At 33.6% G+C, this 12,518-nt stretch overlaps 1 protein-coding gene across 1 annotated transcript; it reads left to right on the top strand.

The window, feature by feature from the left end:
- On the top strand, positions 1-12,021 carry LOC130033035 (serine protease inhibitor Kazal-type 6-like). The gene is made up of 4 exons (XM_056124735.1): positions 1-37; positions 1,600-1,619; positions 9,805-9,920; positions 11,976-12,021. The coding sequence occupies exons 1-4, from the start codon at positions 1-3 to the stop codon at positions 12,019-12,021; spliced, it is 219 nt and encodes a 72-aa protein (XP_055980710.1).
- The last annotated feature ends 497 nt before the right edge of the window (positions 12,022-12,518 follow it).

The following is a 12,518-nucleotide window of genomic DNA, read 5'->3' as shown; positions in this document are numbered from 1 at the left end:
ATGATCACTATGGGAGATGATAAACTTCCTATTAAACGTAAATTTTTTTCCCCTTATTTCTGCTAGTAGTGTACTAGGTTTTTCTAACTATCTTTTCATGATAGCTAACAAGTGCTGGAGGAGAATTGCATTTATTCATATACTTCTATAGTCAATGTGATCTGAGATTTATATGTAAGAAGTGATGCACGAAATAGGAGCTCCATACAAATAAGCAGAGGTATAAATTTGAGCAGATTATAGCAGGGTTAAACCCACAATTATTATTTCTCCAATATTGTAGCTAGCCATTTTAATTAAAATTGCATGGAGTCATAAATATGGAAATAGAATTTTTTTAAAAAATGTTATTATTTTTTGCAAATTTGGGCTGGAGCGATAGCACAGCAGGTAGGGCATTTGCCTTGCAAGAGACCAACCAGGCCAACCCATGTTCGAGTCCTCCGCCCCTCTCAGAGAGGCTGGCAAGCTACCAAGAGTATTTCACCCGCAAGGCAAAGCCTGACAAGCTATCCGTGACATATTTGATATAACAAACACAGTAACAAGTCTTGCAATGGAGACATTACTGGGCCTGTTCGAGCAAACCGATGAACAACGGGAGGACAGTGCTATAGTGCTATTGCAAATTTAGAGGAATGTAGTACAAGAAATGAATAAGAAGGATGAGTATATGCTAACCAGTCTAGATTTTTGCCAATTCATTAAAATTTAATGTAGAGAATACAAAATCAAGTACTGTCCTAAAGAATAAGAACAATGAACAGAAGAATATAAGAACACTAGTCAAGGGCCTTGAATGCTTTGATGGTACAGGGTAAGGTAACTGTAAAGCTTCAAAAGCTTAAGAGTCAATACTATTAAAAGAAAGAACGCAAACTACAATAAATTTTCAAAATAATGAGTTTGCTGAGGAGACAGGGTGAGTGTGGGAGGGAACTTTGGGACATTGATGGAGGGATGCTGACATTGGTCCAATATTTTAAGTTTAAACTGTTGGTTGGAGTTGAAATATTATATGCTTGATACTTTATTATTTAATTTTTAAAATTCTCAGTGCAAAAATAAAAATGGGTAAAAATAGAAGAATAAAGCAACAAGGTAAATCCCTTCTCCACCAGTCTGTAGTAAATAAAGGCTTTGGAGATAGCTAAGGGATTATTCCTGGCTCTATGGGGTGCCAAATATTGAACCTGGGTCAGCCATGCACACGTCAAGTTGTCTTTCCCACGGTGCTATATCTTAGCCCCATAACTCAAAAACACTTTTCAATCCAATTTCCCCAAAGTTGAACCAGGGATTATTAATTCATTCCCAAAATAATGCAATGGTTGACCCAGAACTATAAAATGATGTTCCAACTCCTTCAACTATTTTCTTTTATCTCACTCCAATCTCAAATAATTATTATCCTATTCGCGTTCGTTTTGTCTCATCTTTTCTAAGTTTCTACTGACACCTATGAGGTAAGCAGAGATAAAAAAAAATTAAAGGAATTATGCCTTGGCTTTGTGGGATGGACAAGAGCAAATATCATTTCTGGCTTGCGTATTACACATTCAAAAATTATAGTTTGGTTTTTCTGTTGTCTTTTTCCAGGTGTCTTCAGTCAAGGACAGGTCAGTGCTTACATTTTTCTATTCTTCTACATGGGTGATGATTGATACTATCTGGCTTAAGGGAGGTCTGGTTAAGTTAGAAGAAAAAAGTATGAATGAACAGGTTAAATGCAAAAAAATCCATGGAAGTAATTGTTTTTTTTAAAGTACAATTTTAACATGAATATGATACTTTCATATTGAAATACCTAAATGGTAATCCTTAGAGCTGAGTAAAGTAGACTGAATATAAGTAAAACCAGAATGCTCTATCATAGATTTCACTGAATGGATTTGGGCAAATTAAGCATACTTTTCCACAGCCACATAAATAGGATATTATTTATTTTATAGAATTAGACCTAAGTTTTATAAATTGTAGTTTCATTTGGAACATTATAAAATAGTTATTAATAATTAATATGTTCTGAGGATTTAGAATAGAGATTATTTCCTTTGTTTAGAAATGAAACAACTAAGAGTAGATAGTAAACTTGATTACTCTTTAGTACTTAGCCTACACCTACTGGACACTCACTGAAGTATAATTTAGTTTAAAAATTAGTATAACCACAGATGATATTCATTCTGCTTTTACCCTAATGCATCTACCAAAATCATTTTTAAGATATTCTTGTTGCATGTAAACGTGTATACAATCTATCTTTAAAATGCAAACAAAGAAGAATATGCCTTCTGTTCCCATAAGGTAGTAAAATATAAGATCCCAATATAATCCTGATCTTCTCTTTAACAGACAATTATTTTCTTCTTTGGGCTTTGATTTTACTGATTTCTATGTTTGTTTCTTAGAATTTGTGTTTTTTAAAGTTTGTTTAAAATTTTCTCCTTATTGATAGTATTCTTTACATGATCAGCCTAAATTTCAGTCTTCTATTTAGGATCACCTGGAATATTCATTAAATATATAGATCCTAGGCTCCATACAAGTGTTGAGGGGCATTCAGATTTGCAATATGAAAAATTGTTACTTCAGGAAGGCACTGACTGTGAAGTATTCAAACTATTAAAAGTGAGTCCTATTACATGCACTTACTGACTGATTTGAGAGGTTTTTTTCCCCTTGTTATTGTCTTTATACCCATATACACCACATAAAGATTTGGATACAAGGATCCCTGACATGCCTTGTAACTCATCAAATATGAGCTAAGCCCATCTTGCCAATACTACTCTTTTCCACTCAAATAAAGAAGAAGTAATGTGGCACTCTTCAGATGAACTCAGGTCTTTGTGTGCGTAGAAAGATTGTAGACCTATAGTTAGATACAGGCTGGCTGTGCCAAGAAAACGAAAAAAAAATTTTCTTAACCTTAAAAACAAGTTTTCCATGCCAAGAAATTTCTTTATGATGAGGCATCCAAAAAGAAAAATATAGTTATAATTCCAAATTAATGATTTGTAAAAGTTTCTCATTCTTTCAGATAGATCATTCAAGTTGAACTTAAAAACATTTTCCTGAATTTTCAGAAGTCATTGTTTCATAAAATCTGCCAACTTCTAAAGTGTCAAACATGAATATTAGATAATATTAATATATTAAAGGTAAAATTGCTATTTGTCAATATTAAATAAATTACAATGGGATTCCAAATGCTTGAAAGACATAGAGGCAGAATAGAAATAGTCCTTTGAATGGAATAGATTTTGCTTTTAGACATTACTTATTACTATTGTCTTTATTTTTCTTAGTCTTCTACCTGGTTACGTAGTTGGGAGCTATATATTTAAAAAATTATCTTAAAAATATTCCAGATGAAAATGAGCATAAACACAAACACTTTAAAAATAATGACAGGAAGTCCATCTGATAGTTTCCAATATCTAAGTTTATGTTTGTTTATATTTGTAAGAAGATGATATGGTAAATTCTGTACAGCTCTGTGAAACAATGCTCTGTAAAGTAGAATGAGCTTGGGGCTCTTTGTTTTTTTCTAATTAAACTGAATTCACTTTTAATTAAGATACTTAAAGAACACCAATATACAATGCAGGAATGTTAACCTGCATTTACAATTGAAATAGAGATAGGAACAGTGAGGTCTCAGAGTGTTTACCAGAAGATAAGGTCAACTAGTTAACACTTTAGGATTCTTGACCTTACTTTGAGTAAACTTCCATGGTTCTTTTCTCTATTCAACAACAGAAAAAAACGAAAGTGTGTTTGATCAATACAGCTTTAGAAGCAAACATACATTAACACTAACTGTCCTCATTTCTTAAAGAAAAGCTTATCAAAAAAATATTGAAGACAGTAGCTTAAAACAAGGTAACTGTTCTCTGAAAATAGAGTATTTTGAACCTTACAGGAAATGAAGGCCTAGAGAATAGTAGAATGATTGTATTGACTTAATAAATGTTGAGCTGTTATAGGTGGTATATTTGGCTCTGGTAAAAAGGACTTGAGACAAAGAAATATATAAAAGATAACAATTTCAAGGGGTAGAGACAAGTTAACGCTTTATTCTGAGAGCAGACTGAGAAATCTGAAGAATGAGGTTACGAAAACAAGAAAATTAGAATGTAAAACTAATCTAGGGTAAAAGATAAAAAGCTACATATTAAACGTAAAAGAACAGTGAATTTTATTTTATTTGAGGGGCACGTCCAGCAATATTCAGGGATTATTTCTGGCTCTGCACTCAGGAATCACTCCTGGTGATGTGGGAGGGGGGGGTAAGGGGAACGGGGGGGGGGGGGCGTATGGCGGGAGGAATGTGGAATTCAGGTATTAAACCAGGTTGGCTATTTGAAAGGCAGGTGTACCACACACTCTACTTTCTCTCTGTCCCCAATTTTAATCAAATTTTTGAGGAAAGGTGTTCTGTACACTTCTGACCATTAGAAATTATTTTATATTTTTAAAATTTGATGAAGACTAAAGTCTAGGCAAACATCACCTACAAAAGACATTTGAAAAAATATATATTTTAAGAGAAAATAATTTGTATAAAATTTTCTTTAAAATGACAATAATTACTATTATTGAGAAACATGAAAGAAACAAAAGATATTAAAAGGTGAGAAACTTAAAAGACAATAAAAAGAATAGAGAATAGTCAGCTGGATACTCTGTAGAAGCCAGAAAATATTAGTAGCACAATCCTAAGTCATGAGAATGCTTATAAATACTCTGTAGATTTATCTTGAGGCAATCAAATTCTTAGCAGTTTCAGTAGAATGAAAGGATGTGAAGCAGAGAAAGTAAAAGTTAAGACACAGCTGGGTTAAGAAAATTGGTATGATAAAGAAAATAGCTGATTTAGCCACATAAGCAGTTTTCTCAGTATAGTAAAAGAAAAAATTTCTACTCTGTAGCATATGGGGTGCATGGTGTGTGTGTGTGTGTGTGTGTGTGTGTGTGTGTGTGTGTGGCGGTGAGGGAGGGAGGCATTTTCAATTTTTTTTGCCTTTACTTTTGGAACTAGTAATGCTAGAATCAAATATAAATTACATGGATGCTGCAGTTTATTAAATGACCATATAAACTCATTTTTCAATTAGGTTAAATGAAATTGTAGTCACTGTTAACAAAGGTGATCAATCTGTCTGGTCAGTTCTATTCCAGATTATTTTAGATGGTTGTATTTTGAAGAACCACTAGGGGTCAGGAACATACCAAATTCTGATACTCAATACCTAGTCTCAGGACTGCCAAAGGACATACAGACGTGAATGTTAAATTATTAATTTAATAGAAACATTAAAAACAAAGTAGAGTAAAAAATAATGGAACACAAAAGTTCTTAAATGTGTTTCAATTACATTGTTAATGTTTCTATTAGCTGTATTTCTATTAGCAGTCCTCGATATACTTGATGGTTTTGCAGTATTTTCATAGGATTTATTATCGAAACAATCACATTGCCAACCTCCTGATAAAGATGAAATAACTTTTGTTTCTTTGTTTATTTGGTTTTGGGTCACGCCAACCATGCTCAAGGTTTACACTTGGCTTTTGACTCTGGGCTTAAAGATCACTCCTGGCGGTGCTAGGGGAGGAGGGGATCTTGTAGGGTGCCAATGATTAAACCTCTAAAATCTAAACAACTGACTTTTCAGTGAAAACAAATGCATGTGTAAACTGAGGGTGATTGTAGGACTATCTTTCCACCTTTAAGGTTTTTTTCTTCAGGTATTTAGGAGACTGAATGAAATTTCAGTGAATCCATTTGAAATAGCCTCATGTTCTCTAAGGCTTCGGGATTCTGGTAAGGTCTTATAGATGAAATTAGACTGACCAAGGTTGATTTTACTCTTGAATTACATTCGTTCCAAACCTCCTTGCAAATTTTTCATTACTCTGACTTTAAATAATTTTATTCTTGTTTTAAAGTCAGTTGTTTGGATTTTTAAGGGGTCTAATCCTTTTAAAATGTAAAAGTAAAAAAAAATTGTCAGAGTTATGAAAAGCATGAAGTTCAGAAAATCTAGTCTATTTCTTTTCACCGTATTGGGTCTATGATCTCTTTATAATCTCAAGTCTGATACCATTTGTCTTGCTCTTGCTTCACAGTAAGAATTTTTGACTGGCTTTGCAAAGTCTTTCGTCACCGTCTCTAAATTCTGGGAATCTCAGAGAGTGGCATTTTCTGTGCCCAGTTATAACACTGATAGTTCTCACACAGTGCATTAAAAGGAAACTCTAAATATAAGGGTTGACATTTTGGTCAGTAATTATTGCTCTTCCCAACCAATTTTTCTACTCTCACCCGAAGAATTGAAAAGTTAAATGCTTTATTTAAATCACTTCACTGAACGAAGACTCTGACTACTGATTCTTGAGCCATCAAAACTGGAAGGGCCCTTTCCACTTGATGTTGCATTTCCAAGAGTCAGAGAAGCTTTATGGAGTATGAGAGCTGCAATTTAGGGGGTTAGGGAAGGCTTGTAATTATAAGCTTAGTTTTTGCCTTCCAGGACTATTTCAAGTATTCTATATTAATTTTCTACAAAGCACTCATGACCACATTTAACCTTAAAAAATTCTGGGAATGAGACATTAACAGCTGTTTTAATTTTTTTTAGTTGAGAAAATACAGTACACAAAATAAATGCTTTATGCAAAGTAATAGAGCAAGTTGGTGGCAAGAGTCAGAATGAATTCTTCTGATCTTCAGTTTAATTCAAGGACCATGGAAGCCACTACAATTTGAAAGTCTGAAATGAATGTTTTATTTGGTCAATTTGGTTTTGTTTGATGGAAATTTCTTCCTCTTCTGACTATCATTCCAAAGGGTGGGATCAATAAGAGAGGAAAGAGGCCATAGGGAGGGAGGTGGATTCTAGAAATTTTCCTGGTTAATGACCACCCCAAGTGCCACTTCCTTATCTGTTTTCTAAAGGAGAAAAGAGGCCATATTACAAGATCAGAAGGTCGGTTCCCACGTGGCTTAAGGAGGCGTCTCTTTCAAGTAAGAGACTTTATTTTTTTCCTCACAGATTTGAGTACAGAAACACATACATCTGTGACTGACTTGCCCTTTCCTCACCGCCACAGTGCTTTCCTCACTGTGGTACTCATCACACATTGTCTCATCATTATCAACATTCTACTTTTGCTTTTCTGGTGCAAATAAGTGGTGAGTTGTTATAGTTCTTCTTTTCACCAACAACACCCAGTACTATTGTCTTCTAGATATGAGTTATACAGAGACAATTTGAAATAAATAGAAGTGTTGGTCAGAACACCAGAGGCCAGTGTTTCTGTCTCAGTGATTCTGAGGTTTACTGGCCTTATAATTCAGTATATAATTACAAATGTAATTAATGACTGCAAAATGCATTCATGTTTAAAAATGAAAGTAATGCTGCATTGTAATATTCTGTAACTCAGGATGTATGTTCAAACAATCAACTTGTGTATAGACAACATTAAATTCAGCATTTTAACTCAACACTGAACCTTAGCTGTCAGGAAAAAAAAATTCTCTATGAGTGTACTAACTAAAAGAGTTTCAACCTTTTATCCTCTTAGGATAACCAATGGGAAGGTCAATATTCTTGAAATAGTTTTAAAGGATGAAGGTATCTATAAAAGAAGTCAAAGAAAGAGATGTGGGAGAAAGCACAATATTTCTCAGCCTGCCCAATAACACAAGTTGCCAAATTTCAACAAAAATATATAAATAGTCTTAGGTGTCTTAAATCTGCTGTTTTTAAAAATATTTTAGCACTTCGTTTATTTTGCTTCCCCAGGCAAACTTTAGAGAGATTTGTCGGTTCATAAAGCTTTTCTGATGTCTATATATTCTGAATATAAGGGGTACATGACAACCCTATAACCTATATAAAATTTTTATAGTTTTTTTTCTGTCAATGAGGATGTTTTACAAACCAACTTTAGTACATGTTGGAATAGCAAATAGGTAATAAAAGGAGTATGTACAATCGCAAGTATCTATACTTCTAAATAGTGTGGCATTAGTAAGCTACTTATTTTCTTGAAGATAAGTATTCACATGTGTAACTGATAAATATAAAATGGCTCACTACATATCTCAGTGCTTTTGTGAGACTGGACTTAGTTTATTCATATTAGAGTAGTTTGCATATTATGAAGTAATTGGAAAAAATGAGTATAATTCAATACTCATTGAATTAGAATAGGGGTAAAGTAAATATTTAAATCTCACTTCAATCCATATACCTAATACAGTGTTAGTCATATTGTTTGCAGACAGAATAAAGTGACTCAAATATCATTTCAGACCAAACATAAGCTACACTAATAGTATATTAAAAACGAATATTAAAGGTTGGAGTGATAGCACAGCGGGTAGGGCATTTGCCTTGCACACAGTCAACCCGGGTTCGATTGCCAGCATCCCATATGGTCCCCTGAGCACTGCCAGGAGTAATACCTGAGTGCATGAATCAGGAGTAACCCCTGTGCATTGTTGGGTGTGACCCAAAAAGCAAAACAAAAACAAACAAACAAACAAAAAAGTAAGTTAAAATTACAAACTACTTCTGAAAGAAGATTTTATCTGAAGGTATTAGTGAAATAAGAGGTATTTAATAAGAGCCTAGTGCAATAATTATTTCATAGTATTTGTGCTCCCCAAGACTGGATGCAACCTTAGAATCGTCTAAACATGGCAACTTAAGCAGTTATCACTACATTGCTGTATACTAAGTACGTTGAACTCAGTTTGTAACATAAGACTCTGACATACGAGTTGAAGAGAGCTCAATGAGATAGCTCTTTGCACACAAGAGCCTGGGTTTGATCTAGGCAATGTTTGAATTCCTGAGCACCACTAGGATAGACACCCTGGAACTGATCCCATGTTAGTCCCTGAGAAATGCTAGCTGTTGCCCCAAACCACAAAATAAATAAATAAGAAGAACGTTGATATAGAATGTTAATATTAAAAACAGAGAGGTTTTTTCCTTTTATTTATCCACTTTATTTAAGCACTGTGGTCTACAAAGTGGTTCTTGATGCATTTGTTACAGACATCTAATACTTCAACACCAATCCTACCACCACTGTCACCTTCCCTCCACCATTGTCACCATTTTCCCAATCACCCCTCAAACCTGCCCCTGTATAAGAGTAATTTTATATTGCTTGTTGCTACTGAATGTTCAACAAACACTTCAATGAAAGGAAATTTGTGAAAATTGTTGTGTCTCACCATGGGGCTATTAAGTCCTTGTCTGAGGGTTTACTAAGCTACGTTTGCTGCTTAGTTCTGTGTTCCTGCTAGTTGAGATTAGGTGATTTCCCGTTATATGACATTCCCATCCAATTCGATGTGCTCCTACTGTGATGTCAATATTGTAATATTTGAAGATGTTCAGAAAATCCAGAATATTTAACAGTTTTATTCTTGAAGAGTGGATAAATGAATGTTGCAATCACAAGAAAACCTAACAAGCTATTGGGTAACATCTGGGAGCTCTTTGCTATCATCATCTGGATTTCCTATCAGTACAGAAAGATCGGAATTAATGCGATGAAAATCAAATAACCTTTTAAATCTCAAACTAATCTTAATTGGAGCAATTTGGAATTAGAAATAAAAGTTGAATCTGTAGTGTTTGTCTTTCTTATATTTTTAAAGATTTAATATTTGTCGTAAATCATTAATTTACTCTGTTGTCCAAAGACTGTTCTGAAATACAGCCCATTGCACACAATGCATTAATGTCACAATTGATGTGTTATCATTGATAGATTGATTGCGGTGAGTTTGGAGATCCCAAGGTCTACTGTACCCGGGAATCTAACCCCCTCTGTGGGTCTGATGGCCAGACATATGGCAATAAGTGTGCCTTCTGCAAGGCAGTGGCGTAAGTATGATAAGCTCCAACTCTGTTTCTTAAAAATGCATTTGCAGAAAAAGATTGACATTTTCCTTCAGATATTCTAGAAAATCCTATTCATATCTCTAATTAATACTAAATAAGCTAGATAAGTGGGAAGAAAACAAATAATGAGAACAAAAAACTTACAAAATAAACTGTAAAACATGCATACTCTTGGTTTCTTAATTTTGCATTAAGTTAAACTTTTATGGAACCAGAGAGATGGTACAGAAGGTAAAGCACCTGGCATCCATGTGGCTGTTACAGCCAGGACCCTGGATCAATACCCAGCCCCACATATGGACCCTGGAGTATTGCCAGGGGAGACAGAGCAAGTAAGGCACTAGCTCCTGAGCACTGCTGCATAGAGCCCACTCTCCCACCCCCCCCTAATTTTTTTACTTCTTAGAGAAAAGTACTTCAAGATGCATATAAAACTAATTTTCTATTTTTATGAATTTCTAATCAAAACTTCCATTGATTTTTTTAACCAATATGTTTGCTTTTATTGCTATTAACTTTGGAAAATTTGAAGCAAATTTTTAGAACTGTCTGTCCTGTCTTCCCATTGTTCATTGATTTGCTAGAGTTGCCCCAGTAACGTCTCCATCGTAAGACTTGTTGTTACTGTGTTTGTCATATTGAATACATCACGGGTAGCTTGCCAGGCTTTGCCATGTGGGCTAAATACTCTCAGGAGCTTGCCGGACTCTCCAAGAGGGGCGGAGGAATCGAACTCAGCTTGGCCAGGCTGGCTGTGTGCAAGGCAAATGCCCTACCACTTTGCTATCACTCCAGCCCCAATCTTTAGAAATACAATGAAATATGAAAATTTATCAAAATCAGGAACATTGAAACTTTCATTAACAAAACAGTATTTAATCCAAATTATTTTTAAACACTTTTCATATGTAAAGTTATTGCTAAGACATGATTTCTATTAATTCTTCTCTTTCAATATGATGAAAAACATCTTTAAACACAAAATAGAGGACAAATTTATCCTTTACTTTCCAGACTATTCAAATTCAACTTGTAGTAAATATTCTGCCAAATTAGACTGGGGATGGATCTAAGTATAACAGAAAACATTAGTCACATGTGTGAGGTCCAGGAATTGATCCTTAGCCCTTCAAATAAAAAAAAAAAGATGTTCTGAAAATGACCAATCACCAACACATATTGAATTCTCATGTTTATAGGTACAGAACAGTTGCTATGAACTTTAACCTACATTGTATCATTGTGTGAGCTTCCTGATGGAATATAGTTTTTAATAAATAAAAGTTTACATTTACTTAATTTATCACTTTTTAGTCTGATTGCTCAAAAAGCATAAAATTATATTTTATGTTAAGCTAAAATAAAAGTTATCTTTCTTTATCACTGTCATCAATTTCTCATATGAGAGATTCTTTTATGAGTGTCTTAATTTCCCTCAATTTTGCCACAAAATTTCTATACTCAGATATTCCATAAATTTCTATCAGTAACAACTGAGACAGTGCATAGTTAAAATTAATATTTAATAAGCATTACATAAAATAATTTTATAATAAATTTAGTTATTATGACTAAAAGTATGACAAGAAGATTAGTCATGTTATGACTAATTGATACCAAACTTTTCCCAAAGGAAGAGTTGCAGGGTAAGATGAAATTTTATTTAATGGATAATTTACTATGAAAGTCTGAACTAAAGCTTGATATTCCTAATATGGTTTCCCAATTCCTAAGTGTTTCATTCAGCTTCTCTAACAACATGAACCAATAACACTAAAATCTCTTTGCCATTATTCTCCTGGTTCTTTAAACTTTTCTATTTGTATGTATCAATCTGAGAATGAATGATTGAAGTGGAAAGACATGAGACACCTTAAATCTGAAAACCATTCAAGATTTATGCCTTCTGAAATTTAGCTTGTGAATACAGTTAGCTAACTATTGTCAAATTTTAGAATCAAATGTTAGTCCCTGTTTCAACCTTCCCCAATTTGCTTGATGTTATACTGAAAATGTATTTCTCTTTTTCTCCTACAGGAAGAGTGGTGGAAAGATCAACCTAAAACACAATGGAAAATGCTGAATTAAAGCCAGCATTCTGACTGGACTAGCTGACTATTGCTATTATCATCTTGTTCCTCTTGCCTACTTTTTCTTGTTTCTAGAAAAATCCCTTAAATTTATAAATACTCATTACTCTGCCAAGATCTGGGGGGAGTTCAAGATATATTTCTTTTGATTCATTTGTCAATAAAGTAAATGCCACAAAATCACAACCAGATTATTTGTTTTATTTTGAGAACAAGAAAATATAAAGATACAAGATGAAATAATTGTTTTGGCATAAACTTGAACTTGATCCTGCTCTACTATACCAATAAGCACTTAGTCACTGTAGAATAGTAAAAATATCTACTCCACTCACTATTTTTAGAATTTAAATGTTGATAATGGAAGCTTTTTAACCACAAAATTAAATAAAAATGATTAAATATTATGGTTACAATAATTTTACAGTGTCTGTATTTTTGTCTTTAACATAGCATTAGGTTTTTCTAATTTCAGAAAAATATTTTACAT

This window comes from Sorex fumeus, unplaced genomic scaffold (assembly GCF_029834395.1).
Source record: "Sorex fumeus unplaced genomic scaffold, SorFum_2.1 ptg000051l, whole genome shotgun sequence".
Lineage (NCBI taxonomy): Eukaryota > Metazoa > Chordata > Mammalia > Eulipotyphla > Soricidae > Sorex > Sorex fumeus.
Note: the sequence above shows the minus strand (reverse complement) of the source record. Positions and strands in the feature narration are given on the sequence as shown.

What these genes read in the sequence shown, in the direction of transcription:
- LOC130033035 (XM_056124735.1), top strand. Translation starts at nt 1, where the DNA reads ATGATCACTATGGGAGATGATAAACTTCCTATTAAAC. An exon ending in GTGTCTTCAGTCAAGGACAG is followed by an intron (nt 1,620 to 9,804) that starts GTCAGTGCTTAC and finishes TATCATTGATAG; the next exon opens with ATTGATTGCGGTGAGTTTGG. An exon ending in GCCTTCTGCAAGGCAGTGGC is followed by an intron (nt 9,921 to 11,975) that starts GTAAGTATGATA and finishes TTTCTCCTACAG; the next exon opens with GAAGAGTGGTGGAAAGATCA.